Consider the following 27,756-nt stretch of genomic DNA (forward strand, 5'->3'; position numbering starts at 1 on the left):
CCTCCTCGGGGACGGAAATAGAGACCTACGATAGAGCTGAAATTCGCAGAAAAAGAAATTAGCCAAAACTTCTTTTACGGAAAATAAAGACAAGGTTAGTTCGAGAATCAGCTTACCATGATTGTTGGCCTTCCACCCATATTTGAGGGTTAGTTCTTTCCATCGGCGGGAATATTCCGGAACCACGGGTCCAAGCCTTTGACCCTTGGAGGTGTCCACCGAGTCGTTGAGATAACAAAAATAGAAGAGTCAAACATCATGACATTCTTAATCATAGAAAAGGGTAGATATTGAACTTACATGTACGATTCCAAGATTCCGGAAAGGATGGGGTTGTGGCCAAGATGATGTCCCTAGTGGCAACTACAACAAATTGCTCCATCTACCCACGGTCGTTGTCATCATCCATGCTGGTGAGAAAATCATGGTGACCACATTTGCTAAAGCTTATCACTCCCCCACGAAAAATCTTGGGGGAATAAAAGTTCATCAGCCCATCCAGGGAATTCAAGCCCCTCTCTCAATGAGAACGGGCCCAAAGTGAAGGGGTACATGTAAACGTACGTAAAACCCTTCTTGGAGAAGGTTACCCGCTCCGCTAGGTCAGGAGAAATGATTTTAAAACCTTGACAACCACAGTCTTTCTTCGCAACAGGGATACTAGAAAGGACGAATGGAAGAAGGATATACACCAACAGCCCACGTGCGGGAGTTAGCAGAAGGAAACTTCTCTTCGAAGTCCTTAGTTGTAATGAGATTTCAGGGGATAATGATGCCCACCGTAGAAGGAGCAGCATCATTAATGTTTCCCTTGTTCTTTGAAGAATTAGAGATTTTGGAAGAAGAGACCATAATTATCAGAAGGAAATAAATGTTTTTCTCTGAAGAGGGAGATTAAAGAAAGTCGAAAATAAGTATAGAGAATTATGAAGTGTAAAAGAAGAAGGTTGAAGCGTATAAGTAAAGGAATAGGTGGCTAAAATCGTGGCCATGATTACCTCGAAAATTGGAAAAAGTGTTGCTGGATCATGGGATGACGAGTATTTGGGGCATTAAATGCGGAGAGACGTGCGTCTTATTAAAAGTAAAAAACTTTTGAGAGGGAATCAGAGAATTTCCTACCAAGAAAGGTATTGGTATCTTCACCAACTTCCCGGTGAAACAAAGACGTGCCATCTGAAAGCAGGGGGACTATCTGTATAGGATAAAATATATTCATATTAAATACTCGCATAATAAAGTGACACGTGGAACCGAAGGCAGTCGGAAAATGAGACAAATAGCAGTCAAGTCTGAGGACAACAATCTCGTGTGTTCTTGAATGGAATATTGCTCACAAAGACAAAATAAATGTCTGTCACCTGGTAATATTTAATGGAGAAAATTCTATGGCATTAAATACATAATCCGTTGCAGAGAATGTGGCATTCATAGCCTGCCGTTACAACTTTTCCAATGGCCCCCCGTAATTGATATTTAAGAGGGGCTTGATCCTAGGACCTTGTTCCCTAGGAACAACTATAAATACTGAGTTCAACAACCATTGTAGAGGGGATTTTCTGAGAAGCTTATATTTTACACTGTTTAAAGTTTAATAATACCATACTTCTTGCTTTTTAATAATGTTATTACGGCCTCCGGAACTTCTGCTTCGGGAACCAGAATTACTTGTGTCTTATCTTAATTTTAACGCTAAGTCTCACATCCTTATTTTATTTATTTATTATTTTGGGATCAAATCCAATCACTTGTCTCTAAACCAGGTACAAATTTAACTGTACCATTTTACGGGTAAACATTAAATTTTTTTAAGATAATACAATAAACTACCATGGAAAATGAAGTCCAATTTATAATAAAACTCACACCTCCAAACTCAAACTCACGTGGAAGCTAAGTTATGGTAATAGATAGGCATGGTAAAATCTACGTACTACACTTTAGACAATTGTTAAGTGAGCATGTAATTTAGTAAACTGCTCAACATATTAAATAAATCATTGCATTATGGAATAGCAATGTTGCATCCTGGCGTCCCAAACATGAAAATGCTTTTATTCTCTTTAATCGTATGCCGTTCAATATGTGATGTATGGCTATAATTCCATAGTTTCGTATATTATTTTCCTTGTTTTTTACATGCTTTAATGATAAATTACATTTTATTTGCGCGTAATGGAGTCTATTTTATGTGTAGGTGAATTGGAGATGAAAGCAGAGCAAAAGGGATACTTAAATGTTGAAAGTGTGCTCGAGAACAGTGAAAAGGAGAAAGCTGGAGACGCCAGGCTTGTATGAAGGCGTTAGGCCTGGCGAGGCCAGGCAAAAGCCAGCTTAACCGGTTGTTAAGCTGGCGCTGCAAGGAAAAGGCCAGCTTAACCAGGTGTTAGCCTGGCGACGCCAGGCCTAGGGCGAGGTCCAGTCCGAGTTTCGAAGATTTATTTCGTCTCCTGGTTTGACTGGGACTTGACCTACACGTTTAAGTATTTTCCTACACATATAAATAGACCTAAAAATGCCACTTTGAGGTTTTTTGGTGACCGGAGGCAAAAATATCATGTGGACAACTTTTGGAGGAGAAAATCATAGAGTTCTTCATCCCTTTATCTTTTCTCTGTAATTTGGTCATGCAAAATACTTGGAAAATTATTACTACGAACATGAGTGGCTAAGTACTCTAGTTTCTATGGTTGTGGTTGACATGATTATTAACGTTTATTAATTACATCTTCGTTAATTCGGATTATCATCTTGGGGTTGTTTCTATATTTCTAGTTTTAATTTGTGAATTGTTGTAGCTACCAATTCACTCTACTATCTATGCTATGCTTAGAAAAGCAGTATTTAGATTAGAGTGGAATTAGAGAGAGCTTGTTTCTGAACCCGTGGCCCAGGGGACGATTTCGCGATTAGGATAGGAATATACCTAACAGTCTTGCTTAATTAAATACCGTAATATATTCGTTCATGATAGACTCAATACCATAGGAATATACGATTGATATATTGTGGGCAGACGAGTAGTATTGTGGGAACATGCTATTCATATAAACGATCCACTTAATTAGCAACCATAGATAATCTGGATTAATGAGTGTGATTACTGAACTTAATAGGATTGATAAGCAACCACAACCCTGGAATTTCCATCTCATCTGAAGTAAAATCTCGTCATACAAAATCGCATTCTTGATAATTTATTGTTATTTATTTAATTTCTGCAATAGTATATTAATAGAAAAATATCACACTTAAATATCTTGGACAATTAATTGATTTTAGTTTGTTTAGTTAACGATCAATATAAGTCTCTTTGGGTTCGGCATCCGACTTTCGAGTCACTTTATTACTTGACGACCACATATATTTGCGTGTGTGTTTGGTCCCAACAAGTGTTTGGCGCCGTTGCCGGGGACTTAGGTATTGATTGTTTAGTTAAGTTAAGCTTTTATTCCTTATTTGTTCAAGTTTTAATTTTTAGTTTCCTTTATTTGTAATAACGCAAGCTCTTCTCTTGAATGCGGAGGAGTAGAAGCACAACACAATCTCCTTCCTTTTGATCATGAAATCGAACGAACACTTCATAGAGTGAGGAGGGAAGTTGAATCTAGAACTATAATTGAAAGAGGGTTGGACATCGTAGTTCAACCACAACCAGTAGAGATGGCAGGTAATGAAAAGCATCCGGTGATAGAAGCCGCAAGGCCCAATCTGGCTCTTATGACTCAGGCGATTGTGAAGCCTGATATCAGAGTCACTTTGAACTCAAACAGTACATGGTACAACTGATTCAGTCCACAGGGCAATATGTGGGTCTATCTCATAATGACCCATAGAGGCACATTCAGAACTTTCTGGAAATTACAGACACTTACAATTATCCGAATGTTTCCAAGGACTATGTCAGGCTGACACTGTTTCCCTTTTCACTGCTGGGGAAAGATAAGGAATGGTTACAAAAAGAGCCCGCGAACTCAAGCCACAATTGGGATGATCTAGCAAGGAAATTCTTAATCAAGGTTTTTCCCACAAAGAAGACAAAGTCACTGAGGAGCCACATTCTTGGGTTTCAACAACGAGATGGTGAGACTCTTCGACAAGCTTGAGAAAGATACAAGAAGTTACTCAGAGACTGCCTACACCATTGTTAGACAGATGAGGTGTTGGGTCACACTTTCGTTGATGGATTGGACGAGGCATCAAAGATGAATCTTGACTCAGCATATGGGGGTAGTTGCATGGCAAGACCGTATAGTGATATCCAGATCCTGCTAAACAATTTTACTGCTAATGATAATAATTGGCAAGGAGATGGGGAACCACAAAGAGCACTTAAACAAAAGGCAGCAGGTTTTGATCGAGCTTGATTACTTCTCAGCAACGAGGGCAGATATAGCGAGATTAGCGACTTAGATGAATAAAATGACAATACACCAAGCATAACAGATACAACATATGCAACATATGTCTACTTGCTGCGCGTTATTTGGTGATGGTCACACAAGTGACATATGTCCCATGAATCCTGAATCCATCTACTATGTGGATCAATAAGCTAGAGGGCCGATGAATCAAAATGCTCAATATGGTAACACATACAATCCGAACTGGAGGAATCATCATAACTTCTCTTGGGGTGGAAATCAGAATATCAGGCCTCAGGCGAATTACAATCGTCCACCTCAACCCCTACAACAAACAGAGGAGAGTTTGACTAACATGATGAAAAAGATCTTGATAGACAATCAGCAATTGCGCACATAATTCAAAAATCTAGAGAGGCAGTTTGGGCAAATGGATAACAATCAGAATACTAGACCTGCTGGAGCTCTCCCGAGTGATACTGAACCTAATCCTAAGGCTCAAGTCAATGCGGTTACCTTGAGAAATGGGAGAGAATTAGAAGAAGTTCCAGAGAAAAGGAATTATACAACTAGCCCTGAAGGAGAATTAGTTCTTAAGCCCGTTGAGGAGAATAAGAAAGAAAAGCCAGAAATTGTGACAAGGCCTCCACCTCCGTTTTCACAAAGACTGCAAAAGCAAAAAGATGATGCTATGTACAAAATATTCTTAGATATTTTGAGCCAAGTTCATGTGAATTTGCCTTTGGTGAAAAATTTGCAGGAAGTGCCAAAGTATGCAAGTATCTTAGAGATATTGTGGAAAACAATCGAAGATATACGGAGTTTGAAACAGTTGCACTTACTAAAGAGTGTAGTGCTAGAGTTAAGAGTAAACTCCCTCCTAAGTTGAAGGATCCTGGGTGTTTCACAATTCCTCTGTCTCTTGAAAAACAAGAAGTTGGTAGAGCCCTGTGTGATTTAGGGGCCAGTATAAATTTGATGCCATCCTCTTTGTTCAAGCAACTCGGATTGGGGTGCTTAGACCTACTACAATCACTTTACAGTTGGCAGATAGGTCACTAGTTATGCCAGAAGGAATTATTGAGGATGTGTTAGTTCGAATGGGAAAGTTTATTCTTCCTGCTGATTTTATTGTTCTTGATTATGAGGCAGATGAGAAAGTACCCATTATTTTGGGGCGATCATTCTTAGCTACTGGTGGATCGCTTATTGATGTTAGGGAAGGAAAGTTGAAGATGAGAGTTGGCAATGAGGAAATTAATTTTAATGTGTACAAGGCACTTAAGCTCCCTAAGCATTATGAGGACTTGTGAATGATTACTGCGGTAGAACTGAAGGGGATAAAGCAGAGTCCTGATGTGAATTATAGTTATTCGGATGGGACAACTGAGTTGGAGTAGGTGGTGTTGCAAGCTGCGTATGTAAGGTTGATTGAGAAAAGAGCCAGAGATGAAAGATGAGATCTTCTGAGAGCGTGTAAAAAGGCTAGGCTTAATGGGAAAAAGAAGAAGAGAAAGCGCCCAGCCTGAGCAGAGTAGCAGTGTCGTGCCGTAACGTTAAATCAGGCGCTTGTTGGGAGGCAACCCATCTTTACTATTTTCTTTTATTTTTATTTTTTTTCTTATTATTGTTGTAGTATTTATTTTTTGTTTTGTAGGATTATAAACATAGGAGGCAGAGCCATTGGAAGAGTGCAAAAGCGAGTTAGATGGTGAGAAATAAGTGTGGGGTGCCACACAAAAGACTATGCCTAGGGGATGTCTGAGTACTCGTGAGTCAGTATTACTTCGGCCTTTGGCCTTTCAGGGAGTTTTTTGTCCACCCTCGTTAGTGTTTTGCTTTATTTGTGCATTGGGGACACTGCACTCTTGTAAGTGTATGGTGGGAGAATTATCTAGATGATTAGTAGTAAGATGTAGAAAAATATTAACTTCGTATTTGTGATTTCGTAGTTGTGTAGTATCGAAGTAGTTATGAAAAAAATCGAAAAAAGGTGAAAAAAAGAAAATTGGACTTTTGCCGATGATGGATCTCCTAGACAGTTGTTTTGAGGGATTTAAGTCTAAAGAAAAAGGACAAAAAGATTTTCTTTGTAGGTAGTGTAGTAATTCCTCCTTGGTTTTTCTTTGTGCCGCGGTTCTTTTTCAAGGGTTTTGTTTGAACCGGGTGTAGGTAGTTTTATTTTTTTAGGAGAGGAGCCATGGTGATGTGAATTGAATTGAAGCAATATCTCTTGACTTTTTTATGCCTTGAGAATAGTGAGTACTTTGGTTGTGACGCTTAGACTCAATTTCTTTACTCTTGTATAAGTACCTTAAATTGTATAATCTTAAATATGCTTAACTTCTTTGACTAGAGTCTTGATGAGTCCAATCCTGAGTGAGTTATGTGCCATGTGCATGTGAGGTTTGTATGTTAATCTGTGCATTGCATTTGATGTCTAGAACTTGCCACGTGTGTTTTCAAAGCGAAATAGTAGTTTTCTTCAGTCTTAGAAGTGATATAGGTGTTTCTTTGTTGCGCCAAATATATATATATTTTACCCGCCTAATTGTTATGTATCACAGTTAACCCCGTTGAGCCTGTAATCCTATTTCTTTGGCAACCACATTAAAAGCCTTACCCATTTGTTTGAATTAATCATCTATTTGAACCTTTTTACCTCTCATGAGCACTTGAATTGTTATGAACTTTGCAAAAGTTAAAGTGTGGGGTGGTTGGTTTGGCTTTTAAGTGGAACTAATAAAATAAGGAGAAAGGTGCACTGTTTTGAAAAAAAAAAAAAAAGCAAGAGCCCCTTGAATTAAAAAAGAAAAAAAATATATAGTTGTATTGCTGTTAAAATATTTCTTGATAGTGGTGACTCTTGATGCCACTGTGCTTAAAGAAGTATGGAGTTAATATACATTGATGTGAAGGTGTGGTTATGGTTTGACATAAGTATGGGTTTAAATGTTAAAGTATATGTATTAAAGTGCTTAGGGAGGTGTAGTCACTCATATCCAAATGTATCCTACCCGACCCGCAGCCTACAGTATAACCAATGAAAGTCCTACTTGATCTTAGACTGAATGAGCTCGATTAGTCGAGTATTACACTACGGGCAAGCCTATGGTGCATCTTTTGTAGCATATGAATGTTATTTCTGAGAGTGAGTGAATTCTTTCTAACTTGAGTTGCTAATTGTTCTTAAAATTTTATTGTGTGTGGAACTACTCTCTTTTGTTGTGTAAGGATACTTGATTCATGAAGGAAAGGTAATGTCATTGACCTCTATGTTAGAGTAAGTGAGTGAGTTGTGAAATAATGCATGGTACTTGTGAGCCAAATCTTGAAGTGAAGATGTTACACCCTTGTGCTTAGTCTATTTTAAAGATTCTTGGTATAATGAATTAAGGGAATTGCTTAATAGGATGTGTCTATAAGTGTAGTTTGATTGCTCGAGGACGAGCAATGTTTAAGTATGGGGTATTGATGTATGGCTATAATTCCATAGTTTCATACATTAATTGCCTTGCATTTTACATGCTTTAATGATATATTACACTTTATTTGCGCGTAATGGAGTCTATTTTATGTGTAGGTAAATTGGAGATGAAAGTAGAGTAAAAAGGATACTTAAACGTTGAAAGTGTGCTCGAGAACAGTGAAAAGGAGAAAGCTGAAGACGCCAGGCTTGTATGCAGGCGTTAGACCTGGCAAGGCCAGCTTAACCGGGCGTTAGGCTGGCGCTGCAAGGCAAAGGCTAGCTTAACCAGGCATTAGCCTGGCGACGCCAAGCCTAGGGCGAGGTCCAGTCCGAGTTTTGAAGATTTATTTCGTCTCCTGGTTTGACTGGGACTTGACCAACACGTTTAGGTCTTTTCCTACACATATAAATAGACCTAAAAATGCCACTTTGAGGTTTTTTTGCGACCGGAGGCAAGAACATCATGTGGACAACTTTTGGAGGAGAAAAGCATAGAGTTCTTTATCCCTTTATCTTTTCTTTGTAATTTCTTTCTGCAAAATACATGGAAAATTGTTACTATGAACATGAGTGGCTAAGCACTCTAGTTTCTATGGTTGTGATTGACATGATTATTAACGTTTATTAATTACATCTTCGTTAATTCGGATTATCATGTTGTTGTTGTTTCTTTATTTCTAGTTTTAATTTGTGAATTGTTGTAGCTACCAATTCATCCTACTATCTATGCTATGCTTGAAAAGGCTGTATTTAGATTAGAGTGGAATTAGAGAGAGATTCTTTCTCAACCCGTGGCTCAGGGAAAGATTTCGCGGTTAGGATAGGAATATACCTAACAGTCTTACTTAATTAAATACCGTATTATATTCGTTCATGATAGACTCAATACCATAGGAATATACAGTTGATATATTGTGGGCAGGCGAGTAGTATTGTGGGAACATGCAATTCATATAAACGATCCGGTTAATTAGCAACCATAAATAATCTGGATTAACGAGTATGATTATTGAACTTAATAGGATTGATAAGCCAACCACAACCCTGGAATTTCCATCTCCTCTAAAGTAAAATCTCGTCATACAAAATCGCATTCTTGATAATTTAGTTGTTATTTGTTTAATTTCCGCAATAGTAGATTAATAGAAAAATATCACTCTTAAATATCTTGGACAATTAATTGATTTTAGTTTGCTTAGTTAACGATCAATCTAAGTCTCTGTGGGTTCGACATTCAATTTTCGAGTCACTTTATTACTTGACGACCACGTATACTTGCATGTATGTTTGGTCCAACAATATGGATATGTAAATATTCGTATATTTCTCAATCTTTAGCAGATAGAATATCCACAATATGGCACGTGGTCTCTGTTGCTTGAAACAAGTTAAGTTGTTTGTTGGGAGAAAAGAATATTGCGGCCAATCTTTAGTCTTCTGGGGAAACTTTTTCAATATTCAATCAAATATTTTGAGTTTATGCATCACTTAGCATGAATTGGCTCAATGAAGAAAAATTAAAGATCGATTGATATCTTGTAAGGCTAGAATATCTCATCTGGCTAGCTAATGGAGGCATAAAATCGTAGTTTTGTTGTTACCTTGTTTGTACTGAGTCCATATCGGTAGGGATGAGGAGAATTGGTCTCTTTATATGGTCTTGCGCAATCCTCACCTCTTGAGCTAGCTTTTGAGTTTAGTTAAACCAAAGGTCTATTTTCCTACTAAATTGTAGGCAATTCACGTGTGTTTATATATGGAGCATAATATATAGTTACATGAAGAATTAAATAGAACCCATGAATACATGTTTATCCGAAATTTTGCATATAATATATATTCTATGAACATCAGGGGTGGTCTTATGAAGAAATGAGACAAGTCTATGTCTAAGCAATATTGACTGTGGTAACTACGACGTAGTAAACTAGTAATGGATTCGTTACTTGCATGTAATTTTTAATAAGTTTGATCTCAGTAGACAAGATGAAATTAAGCACAAAATGTAGCAAGTGTACGTAAAGGTGCTTATATTATTACTCAAGATCAGTGTACAAATACATACAGTATAAATCAATGGATGGGAGAGAAGCGAAGAACAACAACTACCAGTTGATTAAATACCCAATAACTGGCTAGCTATATATCTATTTTTCTAAACTCACATGTAGAAACTATAGTACTTTTCATACCCAAATGGCATTAGCCCTTATGAGCAATTGCTTGAGCTTATTGCCCCTCAAATTAAGGCTCATAATCTCATTAGAACCACCAACCAATTCTTTCCCAATGAACACTGCTGGCACACTAGGCTTACACCCTAATTCAACCAATGCTTTCTCCATTTCCCTCCCATTCGGAAGTTCGTCAAGCTCATAAACTGCAGGGTTTGCACCAAAACTACGAATTAGGGTTTCGATGCTGTGTGAGATGCAACAACTACTCTTGCTGAAAATCACCACTGGACTTTCTGCTCCCAACTTCATCACTCTTTCCATATTCAAAGTTCAAAAAGATGACTTAATGGTTTGCTAGTGTTTTCTTGATGATTTGGAGTGAAAGAAAGATTTGTTTTCTTCTGTATCTCGAAATGTAACTATGGATCTTGTAAAAAGGAGATTGTTGTGAGAAATCTGAATATGAATGAAGCTATATATATAAGGGGCTAAAGGTGGGTAGTGACAATATTCTTTTGTATATCAAAAGACAAGTTGGTAAATATCCAAAGACATTTTGGATCATGAGACCATAAAGGCAGGATTTGGCTTATCTACCTGGAATCTCAAGCAACACAACCTACACAACGTAACATGGAGCTCAAGCAGAAAAAGGAAGTCGGAAAAGTTATTCCCCATTAATTATTTGTTATTGACAAATTGGATTTCATTATTTTTAGTGAAGTACTTATAGAATAGTATTCCAAACATATTTAAATAATTAATAAATAATATGGCGTATTTCTGTGGGTAGGAGACAATGGTCAAAAAGTAAAATGTAAAATTTTAGAAAGAACAAAACTAAGGTAGTTAATATTTCATATTATAAATAAATAAATATATAAAAACTTTAATAGTTACAAGACTTAAATTCTAAACATTATCTACATTACCAGAAATGCGTCAACATCACAACGTTAAACGAGTCTCTCAATAAAACTTTAATAGTTATAAAAAAAAAATTAACAAAAACCTACTTTAGCCAATCCCAATATTTTCCCTTTGCAAAATAGATCTTTGTAGTAACAATATGCCAATAAAGAAAAAGCAGTGAATCCAGCTAAGTAAAAGATATTCGCATCCATCTTCTTGATGTGGAAAAATGAAAACCTCAAGATATGTTATGAACATGCTGTTCAAATGATGTCCACATTACTATCAGTACGGTGCAGAGGAAGATAATAAAGGAAGAATAAGAGAAAAAGGAAGGAATTTGCAGATTCTCCTATTCGACTAACTCAAAATCAAATTCCTTTTAGATATTCCAAACAGCTATGATCAGGAGAAAGGGGTACAGCTTTTTATACTTATCATCAACTGATTCTTGTCACTGAGAAAAAATGGCTCAAGGGAGAGAAAAGGGTCGTTAGTATCTCGAAAGGCCACTTATATATCATACGTCCAATGTGTTTAACTAGGGCAAAGCTAGAAGCCTAGATATATACGAGTTCAGCCGAACTCATTAGTTTTTGCTCAAATAGTGTGTTTATATTAAGTAATTTACTAAATATATATGTAAAAGCATTTGAAGTCATGGTTATAAAGCAATAAAGTTAAAATCTTAACTCTACCTCTATGTAACCATCGTTGGGAATTATGGTTTACATGCATGGTGGCCAATAAAAAGAGTCACAACATAATTAGGGTGGCCAAAAAATGACAGTCATAGGTCTAAGACGTTTGTTTGAGTTTGTGCAAAAATTCGACACCGCATCATCGAAATATTCACTGCTTAATATATGTAAAAATGTTTTTTTTTAAAGAAATTATAATAAGTCGGCATTCTTTGAAAATAATGCAAACGTTTTGGATATGAAGTTTTAGAACACTCACAGCCTGCAGGTCAGACATAAACTCCCATAAAAGCCGCGTTGTGGCAATAGGTTGACACTGTATATACACGTAAAGCACAACATAAAAAATAAAATCTTGTCTCATGAAAGAATTTAGTTCCATGCACTAACATTGCATAAAATATTGAAAAACTATTATATATATGGATGTAATGACCCGACCGGTCGTTTTGAGCATTTGAATGCAATTTGGTAGTTTAAGGTCTCGAGTAGCTTCATATGGTATATTACGACTTGCGTGTATTGTTGGATTTAGTATTCGAGTGATTCGAGGCTTATTTGGAAGAATGATTCTCATTTTAGAAGTTTTAACTTGGAAGAGTTGATCAAGGTTGACTTTTGTGTATTTGATCTTGGATCGGAGTTTCGACGGTTTCATTAGGTCCGGATGGTGTTTTGGGCATGTGCTCGGACTTGCATTTGGAAGTTTCTAGAAGGTTTTGGCCATAATTTGGCGAAAGTTGAAAATTTGAAGGTTTAGAATCTTCCTAAGATTGACCATGGTTTGGCTTTATGGCATTCAGGTTCAGATTTTAGTTTCGGGACTTGAAATAGGTTCGTTTTGTCATTTGTGACTTGTCTACAAAATTTGGTATTATTCAGAGTTAGTTTGATAGAATTCGGACGCTTGGTTGCAATTCTAGAGGTACTTGAATTTTCTTTTGAAATTCATGTGTTTTGATGGTCGATTTGTGTTTCTCAATATTATTTTGGTGTTTTGATCACGCGAACGAGTTTGTTTGATATTTTTAGACTTGTGTGGATGTTTGGTTTGGAGCCCCGAGGGCTCGGGTGAGTTTCAGATTGGTTTCAGATTGTTATTGCTAAATTGTTTAGAGCTGATATTGGTTCCATCGCATTTGCGATGTGTAGGTCTCAAATGTGACCACCGCATTTGTGAGATCATTCTCGCTTTTGCAAAATCTGAGCTGCTAGGGAAGGGATCTTGCATTTGCAAGGATTGTTTCGTATTTGCGAATATTAGAGGTTCGCTTTTGCGAGATTAGAGTCGCTTTTGCGACGAGCAATTTGGGGGAACAACTTCGCATTTGCGAAGTTTGTTGTCATAAATGCGATATTAGCAGGTCTAGCTGGGGTTGCTTTTGCAATCCTTTTTTCGCAATTGCGAGGATCGCATTTACGAACCCCAAGTTGCAAATGCGATATTTGCAACTTGTTTATAACCGAGTATTTCAGGACTTAGCTTTATTTTATCATATTTTGAATTCTAGACTCGGTAGGAGGCCACTTTGTGGAGAGATGTTCATACCAAACTATTGGGTAACTGATTTTGATCAATTTTCAATTATATTACATGATTATATATAAGATTTAACATCAAATTCATAAGAATCTAAGAGAAATTTTGGGAATTTTTTTCTATGTTAAAAAAAATAAAAAATTGAGATTTGAGAGTCGAATTGGACTGGAATTTGAATATATATATATATATATATATATATATATATATATATATATATATATATATATATATATATATATATACACACCCGTGCGGTTATGGGTAGTCAGAATCTACTCTCGAACCCGAGTTTTGACCGGACGGGTGTAATGATCCGATCAGTCGTTATATGTTTCACACATCTGTGTTTATGATTTTATGACTTGCGGGGTTGATTAGTTTCGTTCCGGGAAGCTTTCGGGTTGATTTGAACTCTTAATTCTTGATTTAGAAGTTTAAATTAAAAAATATAGACCAAACTTTGACTTTTGTGAAAACAACCCTGGAACTATATTTTTATTGCTCTGATAGCTTCGTATCGTGATTTCGGATTTGGGTGTATTCCCGAAATTATTTTTGGAAGTCTGTAGGTTGATTTGTGTTGATTTACCGAAATTTGTTAATTTGAAGTTGCAAGATTTGATCGTAGGTTGAATTTTAGCTATCGAGCTCGGGATTTGATTTTGGGACTTGGAATAGGTCCGCTATGGTATTTAGAACTTTTCTGCAAAATTTGGTGTCATTTAGAGTTGATTTGATAAGATTCGGACGTTTAGTTACAATTCTAGAAACTTTGAACTTTACTTTGAAATTGACGTGTCTTAGAGTTCGACTCATAGTTTTAGATGCTAGTTTCGTGTTTTGATCGCGAGCGAGTTCGTATGATTTTTTTAGACTTGCGTGGATGTTTGGTTTGGAGCCCCGAGGGCTCGGCTGAGTTCCGGACATGTATCGGAATGATTTTGAACTAAAATTGGACTGCTAGTGTGCTGGTGCTCTGTTATCGCAATTGCAAGCACCAGCCTCGCAACTCTTGGGGTCATGGGTAGACGAAATCTATCATTGGACCTGGGTTTTAACCGGGCGGGCCCCGGATTGACATTTGCTGACTGTTTAGGGAAAGTATAAAGATCTTAGCTTTATCTATTGCAATTGATTTCCCTAGCATTGTTTGATGATATTAAGTCGATTTTGGTTAGACTTGAGCTGTGTGGAGGCGAATTTTGAGGAAAAAGCTATTTTCGAGTGTTGAATTAGCCTATTTGAGGTAAGTGTCTTGCCTCATCTTGTGTGGGAGAACTACCCCTTTGGATTGATATTGATTGATTCATCTGCGCTATGTGAAAGCTGTATACGCAAGGTGACGAATGGGTACACGGGTAGTATGTTTGACCAGTTTAGGCTACTTAGACTATTTTACATGCTTTAGATGAAATTTCATAACATGTTCTAAATTCTCTTAGTTAATCTATTCTTGTTTGTGTTAGTCTATCCGTACATACCTTAATTGATTTGTTTAAAACTTGTTCTACATCCTACTTGATAAATTGCTCTCAAGCCTTAGTTGAACTTGATGCCTCTTTTATTGTTACATGCTATCTTTTCATTGTTAATTATCATTATTTGAAGTTATGGTTCGTGTTATCCCTTTCATTCTTGATTATCATTACTTGAAGTTATTGTTCATGTTATCTCTTTCATTGTTGATTATCGTTATTTGAATTTATTGTTTATGTTGTCTCTCTCACTGTTGATTTTCATAATTTGGAGTTATTGTTCACAGCATCATTTCCCTTGTTGATTTCTATTATTTGAAGTCATTGTTATGCGTTATCTATTTCATTGTGAGTTATTCTTATTTAACGTCGTGGTTATATTTGTTTCTCATTATTGAGTTATTGGTGTTGAATTTTTGAAGCTAGTATCATGTTGAGACGGAATTGTTATTGTTGAAACATCTTCTTGTTGAACATTTTACATTCATTTTTGTTGTTGCTAGTCTTGTACATGTTGTGGTGGAGCCGTTGGATATTGTTGTGAAAACATTGATATTGTTGATTATTAGCAAGTTGTGATATATGGAAAATTATGGTGCGAGTTGTTATTGTGATGTGATATTGACGCGCGTGCGGTGGTATAAATCTTGTGGTTAATGTGCGTGCGGCGGTATAAGGTGGGACTTATGTGCGTGTTACTTTTAGGGGAACTACATGAAGCCACACGACATCATAAGGTGGGCTAAAGTGCATGTATCTATTTCGGAAAAACAGTTTTGAAAACCTATTTCAAATGTAAGGCTCACGCGGTGGTATAAGGAAAGATTGTGATTGAAATTGGGAAATGTGAATACGAGGCAATACCTCAGTTGTGATTCTTGATTACACAAGGTGGTACCTCGGTTGTGATTTCATTATACACGAGGCGGTACCTCGTTGTGATTCTTGCTGTTTATTTCATGTTGCAAAAGGTTTTGGTGGGAACATTTCTTATTGTTTCATTCTTTATTGTTCTACCAGTTGTTGCCAGTGTATGATTATTGTAGTTCTCTTTAGTTGTTTCTTTTATGCTATTTACATGTTTAATTTCCGGTATTAGTTCATGTTATTATCTTGGTTTGTATCAGTTATTTCTCTGTTTTTTCTTTGTTACCCTTATTACGTTTTCATATTGTTTATTTATATCCTAATAGGCGTCTTGACCTGGCCTCGTCACTACTATTTTTTGGTGAAGAAATTTTTTTATTGATTCATCACCACAGAACAACTACATGCTTTCATTTTTAGTTCCTCTATCTATTTATTCCTTTACATGTATTCTATCTATACAATCTCTCCATTATTACATCAATAACCTCTAACTATCCAGTATTCTATCTAGGCAAGCAATATTTTAAGCCAGTCTTTTTCTTTATCACTCAACTTTCTATTCAGTTATGTAGTCTTCCTCATTCTGCATTCTTGCTTGATCTGGAGCTGCATATGCATAGTAGTTGGGATTTTGAGGTCCCATACATCACTATTCCTGGCTTTCCATATCCAGTATATCAAGGCAGCAAGTATGGCAATGGCAACCTCCCTGCATCTCGACATTCTCTTCCATATCCCTGCTACATCAGTCAGCTGCAATCATATGCCTATCCAAGAAAGCACTCCCTGTAAGCATTTCTTGGAGAATAAGCACTCAAAGAATATATGTTGTATAGTCTCCACTTGCGTCCCACAAATAGGGCATCTATCATCTTATCTTATGCCAAGATTGCATAGTCTAGCTTTTGTCTGCAATCTTTGATGCATGGTGAGCCAGCAGATAAAGCAATGATTGGGCAAGTTCATCCTATTCCACACCCATCTTGCCCATGGCCAGGCTCCCTTATCTCCCTCTCTCCATAAGTAACCATCCTTGATAGTGTACTGTTAATTGGCATTCTGCCAACCATTCTAAGTAAAGCCAGGAGAAAATATCTCCCTGATCATGCAAACTTTTTTCCAGTACCAGCAAGAATCAGTGGGGCATGTGTACTGCCACCAATCTTTGTTTTTTAAGTAAACAGTGCTTTTCCATTTCACCCATAGGTTATCAGCTTTTTGTGCAATATTCCAGACATATTTAGCAATTACAGCTTCATTCCACTTTATAATATCTGTGATTCCCAGACCTTTTTCCTGTTTAGCCCTGCACATTAAGTCCCATTCCACTAATAGAGGCTTGTGTGTGGCTGTTTTCCCATCCCAAAGGAAGTTTTTACACATGGCTGTGATTCCCTTGAGCACTTGCTTTGGCAATATAAAGATGGTTGACCAGTAGTTATGGATATGGAGAAGTACTAAGTTGACTAGTTGCACTCTCCCAGCATAGGAGAGGTGTCTTGTACCCCAACTTTTGATTCTAACTGCTATCTTGTCCATGAGTACCTTACAATCCATTTGAGATATTCTCTTGGCTAAGATGGGCACTCCTAGATACCTAATTGGTAGGCTCCCTTTTTGATATCCTGTCATCTATATAAGGTCATTCAGGCTTTGGATTGACATATTTACACTGATGATGTTAGACTTGCTGGCATTTGTACACAGTCCTGATGTAACGACCTGGTTGGTCGTTTTGAGTGTTTTAGTCCTAATCCCCTATTTATTGCCTCCTCTATATTATATTGTGGTTTTGTAACTTTCTGAAGTGTTTGGTTTCGGTTTCGGGTGAGTTTCGGAGGAAAATGGGACACATAGACCCAAAGTTGGAGTCCTAAGTTGTTAGAGTTGACTGTAGTTTTATTTTTATGAAGACGACTCTAGAATAGAGTTTTGACGGTACCAAAAGCTCCGTATGGTGATTTCGGACTTAGGAGCATGTCTGGGTATTGATTTGGAGGTCCGCAAGTCGTTTCGACGTGAATTGGTGGAAGTTGGAAAGTTGAAGGTTTGGAAGGTTGGAAAGTTTGACTGGGAGTTTGACTTTATTGATATCGGGGTCAGATCCAATTTTGGAAGTTGAAATAGGTCCGTAATTCCATTTATGACTTATGTGCAAAATTTGAAGTCAATCAGAGCTGTTTTGGTATGAATCGGCATTGATTTCGAAATTCGAAAGTCGATAGTTGCATAGGTTTGAATTTGGGTTGCGATTCATAGAATCAATATTGTTTTATGTGATATTTGGCCTCGAGTAGGTCCGTTATGTATTTTGGGACTTGTTGGTATATTCGGACGGGGTCCCGGGGGCCCCGTGTGTGGTTCGGATTGAGTTCGGACCAATTTTAGACTTAGCTTCATTGTTGTAGACCCAGGCCTGCTGGTGTCATCGCACTTGCGGAGGCATTGACCACTAGTGCCGAATCGCGGGTGCGGAAGGTGAGGCGCATAAGCGAAAGAGAGATCCCAGGGCTAGGCTCGCAAGTGTGGACACCTGGGCGCAGGTGCGCCTCCACAGGCGCGGCCATTTCTTCCGCATAAGTGGAATTAGAGAAGGGGGCTTTGTGCAGGACCGCAGGTGTGGTCTCCTTCTCCACAGAAGCGGGCTCATAGGTGCGAGCCATGGTCCGCAGAAGGGGAACTCCTGGATTTAAGTGGAATCCGCACCGGCGATGGTTTTCCACAGGTGCGGCGTCGCCGGTGCGACCCCAGGCTCGAAGAAGCGGATTCGCTGGGCAGAAAATGTGAAATTTCGAGGGTTTGATTTATAATCTATTTTTGGACTTAGAGAGCTCGGTGTGAGGCAAATGTTTGGGAGATTTTCGGAGAGATCAATGGGGTAAGAATTCCTAACTCAGTTTTGGTTAAATTACATGAAGTTATTGTTGTTTTCATCATTAAATTAGTGTTTTGGAGTTGGAAATTTGGGAAAACATTTGTGAAACTTCTTAGGCTAAAATCTGAGGATTTGAAAGGCGATATGAGGTTGGATTTGAGTAATTCTTATATGGTTGGACTTGTTATCGAATGGGTGTTCGAATTTATAATTTTGGTCAGGTTCTGATATGCGGTCCCGAGTTGACTTTTTGGGTTGACTTTTTAATTCTTTGCAAAGATCGTAATTTCATTGTCTGAATTAGTTTTCTATAGTTTATATTTATAGTATAAAATTGTTTTGGGTAGATTCGGTTCGTTCGGAGTTGGATAATCGAGGGAAAGGCCTTCTAGTAGATTGAGTTAGCGTGTTTCGAGGTAAGTGACTTGCCTAACCTTATGTAGAGGAATTACCCCTTAGGATTTGTGTTGGTTGTGATAATTGCGATATGTGAAAGCCGTGTACGCAAGATGACGAGTGTGAACACGGACTAAATATGGAAATTCCGATTTTAGCTATGTAGATTCCTTTCATGTCGTAATTGAGTTACCTTAATGTGTTATAGTCATCATTTCTAGTCTATTTTCACATGTCTACTTATCTTATTCTCTTACATGCTAATTGCCCTACATGTTTAATTGAATTTCTTGTTTCCTCTCTTCCATATTCATTGTTTGATCGTTGAACTCTTTACTTGAAGTTGTAAAATCGCAGAACATCTTGTTATTGAAATTGGTATTGAGATATAAAGTCTGTGATTCACATTGCGGCAAAGTATTAAGTTGTGAAATACCATTCTGTTGAGTTGTTCATTCTGATTGTTATTGTTGAGACTCTTGTGTACATTGTGGTTAAGCCATGGGCTCTTTATTGTGAAAATACTGTTATTGTTTGGTTTTTCTGGCAAGTTGTGATATTGGCCCTTGAGGTACGATTTGTGATACGTTGTGATATTGATATGCATGCGGTGGTATAAGGTTTTGGGGTTGAAACGTATGCGGTGAGATAAGCTGAGCTTGATACGCGTGGATAGGAGGGAAACTATTAAAAGTCTGCGGTGTGATAAGGTGGGCTAAAACGCGGGATGCTATTTCGGGAAAATGATTTTCAAAACTAAATGTAAAGGCTCTCGCGGTGATATAAGTAAAGATTGTGATTTATTCTTGTGATTTGAGACTACGAGGCGGTACCTCGGTAGTGACTCTTGTTGACATTCCTCCATTTTTGCACTTGTCTTTGGTTGTTTTTTCCTTAGCATATTATTAATTATCTTTCTCCGTGTTGCACTATTTGCTTTTGTTCCGTATAGCTAACTTGATATGCTATTAGTTGTTCCAATTTTATTACTGTCATTATTACACTACCTTACATTTGTTCAGTCTTTTATTTATTCCAGTAGGGCCTTGACCTGACCTCGTCACTACTCTACCGAGGTTAGGCTTGACACTTACTGGGTACCGGTGTGGTGTACTCATGCTACGCTTCTGCACATCATTTTGTGCAGATCCATGTACTTCCTACCAGTCCAGGCACTAGCGGGAGTTTTTCAGAGACTTCAAGGTATACCTGCCGGCATTTGCAGGCCTCAGAGTCCCCCTCCACCTGGATTATTTTATTTCCTTATCCTTATTTTGATACTATTGTATAAAGATATTTAGTATCACTTCATAGAGCTTGTGACTTGTATTTCGCCGGGTTTTGGACTATTGTATATATACTTAGTTGTGGAGACTTTCCTTATATTATTTATTGAGTTTTGAGGCTTTAATTATTATTTTAGTTATTTTTGCATGTTTGTTAGGCTTACCTAGTCTTAGAGACTAGTTGCCGTCACGACATCCTACTGAGGGAAATTTGGGTCATGATAAGTTGGTATCAGAGCTCTAGGTTCATAGGTTTATAGGTGTTATGAGGGAAATTTAGATCGGTACAGAAACGTCTGTACTTATCTTCGATAGGATATGGAACTGGTAGGAAAAGTTTCATTTCTTTGATTCCTTATCGTGCGAATTTGTTGACTTCAAAATTCAAAATCACTGTCTTTCTATTCTCTCACAGATGATGTGGACACGCATATCTGGATCTAATGATGAGACACTTGCACCCCCTCCTAGAGCCGTGATAAGTCGGGGCAGGGGTAGAGGCCAATGACGGGCACGTGGTGCAGCCAGAGCACCTGCCCGAGCTGCTACAAAGGAGCCACCAGTATCTCCAGTTGGAGAGCAGGCACCTAAGATGCCTGTTACTACCCCTTCACTTCAGGAGACTCTCGTCAAATTTCTGAGCATGTTCGGCACTTTGGCTCAGGCGGGGTTGATTCCACTTGCTCCTGCCATATCTCAGGCCGGGGGAGGAGCACAGACTCTCGCCGCCCGCACCCCAGAGCAGCGGGTCTAGGTTGAATAGGTTCCATAGGTCATACCAGTGCAGCCGGTTGTCCTAGTTTACCCCAAGGTTAGGGCAACAACTTCTAAGGGGTAGCAGCTCAGGCTCGAGAGGTACAAGATGTACCACTCTCCTACTTTCACCGGTTTGTCTTTAGAGGATACCAAGGGCTTTTGTGAGGAGTGCCACCGTATCCTCCGTACTATGGGTATTGTGGAGTCGAGTGGGGTTGTTTTCACTATGTTCCAGCTTAAGGGAGCGGCTTATCAGTGGTGGCGAGCGTATGAGTTGGGTAGTACGACCGAGGCAGCTGCACTCATCTGGGATCAGTTCTCAGAGATGTTTATGAGGGAGTTTGTTCCCCATAGTCTTAGTGATGCATGGCGCGCAGAGTTTGAGCAGTTGCGCCAGGGTGCTCTGACCGTATCGGAGTATGCAGTCCGGTTCAGTGATTTGTCCAGGAACGCACCAGCCTTGGTATCTACTGTCAGAGAGCGAGTTCGTCAATTTATTGAGGGACTGAACCCTGGTATTTAATTCAGCATGGCTCGAGAGCTGGAGATGGACATCCTATACCAGCAGGTAATGGAGATCGCTCTGAGATTGGAGGGTATGTGGGCCTGGGAGAGAGAGGAGAGGGAGGCCAAGAGGCCTCGAGATTCTAGCATATATAGTGGTTCCCTTGCCCCAGTTGCAGCCTGTCATTGTAGGGGCTATGTGTGTCGCATTGTTCATTTAGCACTTCCAGCTTCTAGCGGTATTCCGGCCACTCCCAGTCCTCAGGTTCCCCATTATGCACTGCCATTATCTAATACACCTCCTGCACGGGGTGCTTTCAGCGGTCAGTCCAGCCGACCAGGCCCGAGTCAGTCTCAGCAGCCACGTCCTCCGAGAGCTTGTTTTGAGCATGGTGACACTCGTCATATGGTGAGGGATTACCCCAGACTTAGGAGGGGTAAACCTCTATATACTACTCAAGCTCCGTGTATTCCACCGGGTCCTCAAGCTTCTCAGGCCGTGGTTACCGCACCAGTTGCCACTCCACTTGCACAGCTGGCCAGAGGTGGAGGTCAGGCAGGTAGAGGTCACCCTAGAGGGGGAGGCCAGGCAAAATATTATGCTCTTCCTGCTAGGACGGAGGTGGTTTCATCCAACTCAGTTATCATAGGTATTGTTCAGGTTTGTCATAGAGATGCATCAGTCTTATTTGATCCAGGCTCCACTTATTCCTATGTATCATCTTATTTTGCCCCGTTTTTGGGTATATCCCATGATTCTTTGAGTTCCCCTGTCTATGTGTCCACCCCTGTGGGAGATTCCATTATTGTTGACAGTGTGTATCAGTCGTGTTTACTTATTCTTGGTGGTTTTGAGACTAGTGCTGATCTATTGTTGCTCAGTATGGTAGATTTTGATGTTATTTTGGGCATGGACTAGTTGTCGCCCTATCATGTTATCCTTGATTGTCATGCCAAGACGGTGACATAGGCTATGCCAGGTTTGTCGCTGTTAGAGTGGAGAGGTTTAGATTATGTTCCTAGAAGGGTGGTGTCTTTTCTTAAGGCATAGCGAATGGTTGGAAAGGGATGTGATGCGTATCTAGCATATATGAGAGATGTTAGTGTCGATATTCCTACCTTTCAGTCAGTTCCGGTAGCGAGAGATTATCCAGATGCATTTCCGGCGGATCTTCCGAGCATGCCTTCCGACAGGGATATCAATTTTGGTATTGATTTGTTACCGGGCACTCAGCCCATTTCTATTCCATCATATCGTATGGTCCCACCAGAGTTGAAGGAGTTAAAGGAGCAGTTGTAGTAGTTGCTTGATAAGGGTTTCATTTGGCCCAGTGTATCACCTTGGGGTGTTCCGGTCTTGTTTATTAAGAAGAAGGATGGTTCTATGCGCATGTGTATTGATTATCGCAAGTTGAACAAGGTTACAATGAAGAACAAATATCCATAGCCATGCATTGATGACCTGTTTGATCAGCTATAGGGTGCTAGAGTGTTATCCAAGATTGACTTGCATTCAGGCTATCATCAATTGAAGATTCGGGATCCAGATATCCTGAAGACTGCCTTCAGGACTCGGTATGGTCATTATGAGTTCCTTGCGATGTTATTTGGTCTGACCAATGCCCTAGAAGCATTCATGCATTTGACGAACAATGTATTCCAGCCCTATCTTGAATCATTCATCATTGTGTTTATTGACAGCATCTTGATGTACTCCCGGAGCCGAGAAGATCATGAGAAGCACTTGAGGACTGTGCTTCATACCTTGAGAGAAAAGAAGTTGTATGCAAAATTTTCAAAGTGTGAATTATGGCTTGATTCAGTGGCATTTTTGGGTCATGTAGTGTCGAGTGAGGGGATTAAGGTAAATCCGAAAAATATTGAAGCAGTGAAAAGTTGGCCCAGAAAGTCTTCAGCCATTGAGATCCAGAGTTTTTTTGGTTTAGTAGGGTATTACCGTCGATTCATAAAGGGTTTCTCATCTATTGCTGCAACTATGACCAGATTGATCTAGAAGGGTCCTCCGTTCAGGTGGACCGAGGAGTGTGAGGAGAGCTTTCAAAATCTCAAGACAGCTTTGACTACAGTCCCAGTGTTGGTGTTGCCTACAAGTTTGGGGTCTTATACCGTGTACTGTGATGCATCACATATTGGTTTTGGTGCAGTGTTGATGTAGGATGGTAGGGTGATTACCTACACGTCTATACAAGTGAAGGTACATGAGAAGAACTATCCTGCCCACGACCTTGAGGTAGCAGCTACTGTTAATGCCTTGAAGATTTGGCGGCACTATTTGTATGGTGTCCCTTGTGAGGTCTATACCGACCACCGGAGTCTACAACATCTGTTCAAACAAAAGCATCTTAACTTGCGGCAGTGGAGGTGGTTAGAGTTGCTTAAATACTATGATCTCACCAGCCTATATCATCCCGGGAAGGACAATATGGTGGTCGATGCCTTGAGTCATAAGGTGGAGAACTTAGACAGTTTAGCATATCTACCGGCAGCAGAAAGGCCATTAGCATTGGATGTTCAGGCCTTGGCCAACCAGTTTGTTAGATTGGATGTCTCGGAGCCGAGCCGAGTTTTGGCTTATGTGGTTTCTCGATCTTCTCTATATGATCGCATCAGAGAGCGTCAGTATGACGACCCCTATTTGTTTGTCCTCAAGGACACGGTTCAGCACTGAGATGCAAAGGAGTTCACTAATGGGAATGACGGTGTGTTACGGATGCAGGCAGGCTATGTATGCCCAATGTAGATGATTTGCGTGAGCTAATTCTTCAGGAGGCCCACAGTTTGCAGTACTCCATTCATCCGGGTGCCGCCAAGATGTATCAGGACTTGAGGCAACACTATTGGTGGAGGAGAATGAAGAAGAACATAGTAGAATATGTAGCTCGGTGCCAAAACTGTCAGCATGTGAAGTATGAGCATCAGCATCTAGGTGGATTGATTCAGAGGCTAGATACTCCAGTGTGGAAGTGGGAACGGGTTACTATGGATTTTGTTTTTGGGCTCCCACAGACTCAGAGGAAGTTCGATGTAGTTTGGGTGATTGTGGATAGGTTGACCAAGTCGGATCATTTCATTCCAGTGGTGACTACTTATTCTTCAGAGTAGCTGGCTCATGTTTATATTCGCGAGATTGTCAGACTTCATGGCATGCCGTATCCATCATCTCTGATCGGGGTATGCAGTTTACATCGCAAGATTCTGGAGGGCCGTATAGCGTGAGTTAGGCACACGAGTTGAGTTGAGTACAACATTTTACTCTCAGACGAATGAGCAGTCTGAGCGCACTATTCAGATATTGGAGGATATGCTTCATGCGTGTGTGATGGAGTTTGGGAATTCTTGGGATAAGTCCTTGCCACTTGCGGAGTTTACCTACAACAACAGCTACCAGTCGAGCATTCAGATGGATCCGTATAAGGCTTTGTATGAGAGGCGGTGTCGGTCTCCGATGGGTTAGTTTGAGCCGGGTAAGGCTAGGCTATTGGGTATAGACTTGGTTCAGGATGCTTTAGAAAACGTTAAATTGATTCAAGATCGGCTTTTCATAGCCCAATCTAGACAGAAGATCTATGCGGATCGGAAGGTTCGTGACATTGCATTCATAGTTGGGGAGCGGGTCTTGCTCCGGGTTTCGCCCATGAAGGGTGTTATGAGGTTCTGAAAGAAGGGCAAGTTGAGACCTAGGTATATCGAGCCTTTTGAGATTCTTGAGAGGATTGGAAAGGTGGCCTACAAGCTTACGCTACCACCTAGTCTAGCAGCAGTTCATCAAGTATTCCATATTTCTATGCTCTGGAAGTATCACGGTGATCCGTCTCATGTGTTAGACTTCAGCTCAGTCTATGTTGATAAGGATGTGTCTTATGTTGAGGAGTCGGTGGCCATTTTGGACAGGCAGGTCTGAAAGTTAAGGTCGACATTGCTTCAGTGAAGGTTCAGTTGAGGGGTCAACCAGTCGAGGAGGTGACTTCGGAGACCGAGCATGATATGCGTAGCCGTTATCCTCATATTTTCACCACTTGAGGTATGTCTCTATACTCGTTCGAGGACGAACGTTTGTTTTAAGAGGGGGAGGATGTAATGACCCGATCGGTCGTTTTGAGTGTTTTAGCCCCGATATCCTATTTATTTCCTCCACTATGCTATATTTTGGTTATGTAACTTTCCGGGGTGTTTGGTTTCGGTTTTGGGTGAGTTTCGGAGGGAAATGGGACACATAGTCCCTAAGTTGGAGTCCTAAGTTGTTAGAGTTGAACGTAGTTTGACTTTTGTGAAGAATACTCTGGAATGGAATTTGGACAGTTCCAATAGTTCTATATGGCGATTTTGGATTTATGAGTGTGTTTAGATGTTGATTTGGAGGTCCGTAGGTCGTTTCGGCATGAATTGGCGAAAGTTGGAAAGTTGAAGGTTAGAAAGTTTGACTGAGAGTTTGACTTTATTGATATCGGATTCAGATCCCAATTTCGGAAGTTGAAATAGGTCTGTAATATCATTTATGACTTGTGTGCAAAATTTGAAGTCAATCGGAGTTGTTTTGGTATGAATCGACATTGGTTCCGGAATTCGGAAGTTCATAGTTGCATAGGCTTGAATTTGGGTTGCGATTCATAGAATCGATGTTGTTTTATGTGATTTTTGGCCTCGAGTAGGTCTGTTATGTGTTTTGGGACTTGTTTGTATATTCGAACTGAGTCCCGGGGCCCCGTGTGTGGTTCAGATTGAGTTCAGACCAATTTTGGACTTAGCTTCATTGCTGAAGTCCCAGGCCTGCTGGTGTCATCACAGTTGTGCAGGGATTGACCGCAGGTGCGGAAGGTGAGGTACATAAGTGATAAGGAGAGCCCAGGGTTGGGCTCGTAGGTACGGACACCTAGGCGCAGGTGCGCCTCCGCAGGCGCGGCCATTTCTTCCGCTGAGGCGGAATTGGACGAGGGGGCTCTGGGCAGGACCGCATGTGCGGTCTCCTTCTCCGCAGAAGCGGGCTCGCAAGTGCGAGCCATGGTCCGCTTAAGCGGAACTCATGGATTTAAGTGGAATCCGCACCTGTGATGGTTTTTCTGCAGGTGCGGCGTCGTAGGTGCGACCCCAGGCTTGTAGGAGCGGATTCGCTGAGCAGAAAATAGGAAATTTCGAGGGTTTGATTCATAATCCATTTTTGGACTTAGAGAGCTCGGTGTGAGGCGAATGTTCGGGAGATTGTCAGAGAGATTACTGGGGTTAGAATTCCTAACTCGATTTTGGTTAGATTACACGAATCTATTGTTGTTTTCATCATTAAATTAATGCTTTGGAGTTTGAAATTTGGGACAAATTTGTGAAACTTCTTAGGCTAAAATTTGAGGATTTGAAAGGCAATTTGAGGTCGGATTTGAGTAATTCTTGTATGGATGAACTCGTTATCGAATGAGTGTTCGGATTTTGTAATTTTGGTCGAGTTCCGAGGCACGGGCCCAGGTTGACCTTTTGGGTTGACTTTTTAATTCTTTGCAAAGATCGTAATTTCATTAATTGAATTAGTTTCCTATAGTTTATATTTATAGTATGAAGTTATTTTGGCTAGATTAGGACCGTTCAGAGTTGGATAATCGAGGGAAAGGCCTTCGAGTGGAATGAGTTAGCATGTTTCGAGGTAAGTGACTTGCCTAGCCTTGTGTGGGGGAATTACCCCTTAGGATTTGTGATAATTGTGATATGTCAAAGCCGTGTTCGCAAGGTGACGAGTGTGTACACGGGCTAAATATGAAAATTCCGATTTTAGCTATGTAGATTTATTTCATGCCGTAATTGAGTTACCTTAACATGTTATAGTCATCATTTCTAGTCTATTTCCACATGTCTAATTGTCTTATTCTCTTACATGCTAATTTCCCTACATGTTTAATTGAAGTTCTTGTTTCCTTTATTTCGTATTCATTATTTCATCGTTGAACTCTTTACTTGATGTTGTTAAATCGTGGAACATCTTATTGTTAAAATTGGTATTGAGATATAAAGGTCGTGATTCATACTGAGGCAAAGTGTTTAGTCGTGAAATACCATTCTGTTGAGTTCATTCCGGTTGTTATTGTTGAGACTCTTGTGTACATTGTGGTTGAGCCATGGGCTCTTTACTATGAAAATATTGCTATTGTTTGGTTATTCTTGCAAGTTATGATATTGGGCCCTTGAGGTGCGATTTGTGATACGTTGTGATATTGATACGCATACGTGTGGCTAGTAGGGGAACTACTAGAAATCATGTGGTGTGATAAGGTGGGCTAAAACGCGGGATGCTATTTCGGAAAAATAATTTTCAAAACTAAAAGTAAAGACTCCCGCGGTGATATAAGTAAAGATTGTGATTTATTCTTGTGATTTGAGACTACGAGGCGGTACCTCGGTAGTGACTCTTGTTGGCATTCCTCCAT

The 27,756-nt window shown here is 39.6% G+C and overlaps 3 protein-coding genes across 3 annotated transcripts; 2 read left to right on the top strand and 1 right to left on the bottom strand.

Annotated features, from left to right (window-relative positions):
* The first annotated feature begins 4,794 nt into the window (after positions 1-4,794).
* On the top strand, positions 4,795-5,677 carry LOC104105847 (uncharacterized). The gene is made up of 2 exons (XM_009614251.1): positions 4,795-5,135; positions 5,326-5,677. The coding sequence occupies exons 1-2, from the start codon at positions 4,795-4,797 to the stop codon at positions 5,675-5,677; spliced, it is 693 nt and encodes a 230-aa protein (XP_009612546.1).
* Positions 5,678-9,822: 4,145 nt separating this feature from the next.
* Positions 9,823-10,442, bottom strand: LOC104105845 (monothiol glutaredoxin-S1-like). The gene has a single exon (XM_009614249.4). It carries the CDS (start codon positions 10,329-10,331, stop codon positions 10,020-10,022), a length of 312 nt encoding a protein of 103 aa, XP_009612544.1. The 5' UTR covers positions 10,332-10,442; the 3' UTR covers positions 9,823-10,019.
* Positions 10,443-20,930: 10,488 nt separating this feature from the next.
* LOC138892990 (uncharacterized) lies at positions 20,931-21,347 on the top strand. Its single transcript, XM_070176752.1, has one exon. The coding sequence runs from the start codon at positions 20,931-20,933 to the stop codon at positions 21,345-21,347; it is 417 nt and encodes a 138-aa protein (XP_070032853.1).
* The last annotated feature ends 6,409 nt before the right edge of the window (positions 21,348-27,756 follow it).

Source organism: Nicotiana tomentosiformis, chromosome 5 (assembly GCF_000390325.3).
Source record: "Nicotiana tomentosiformis chromosome 5, ASM39032v3, whole genome shotgun sequence".
NCBI classification, from domain to species: domain Eukaryota; kingdom Viridiplantae; phylum Streptophyta; class Magnoliopsida; order Solanales; family Solanaceae; genus Nicotiana; species Nicotiana tomentosiformis.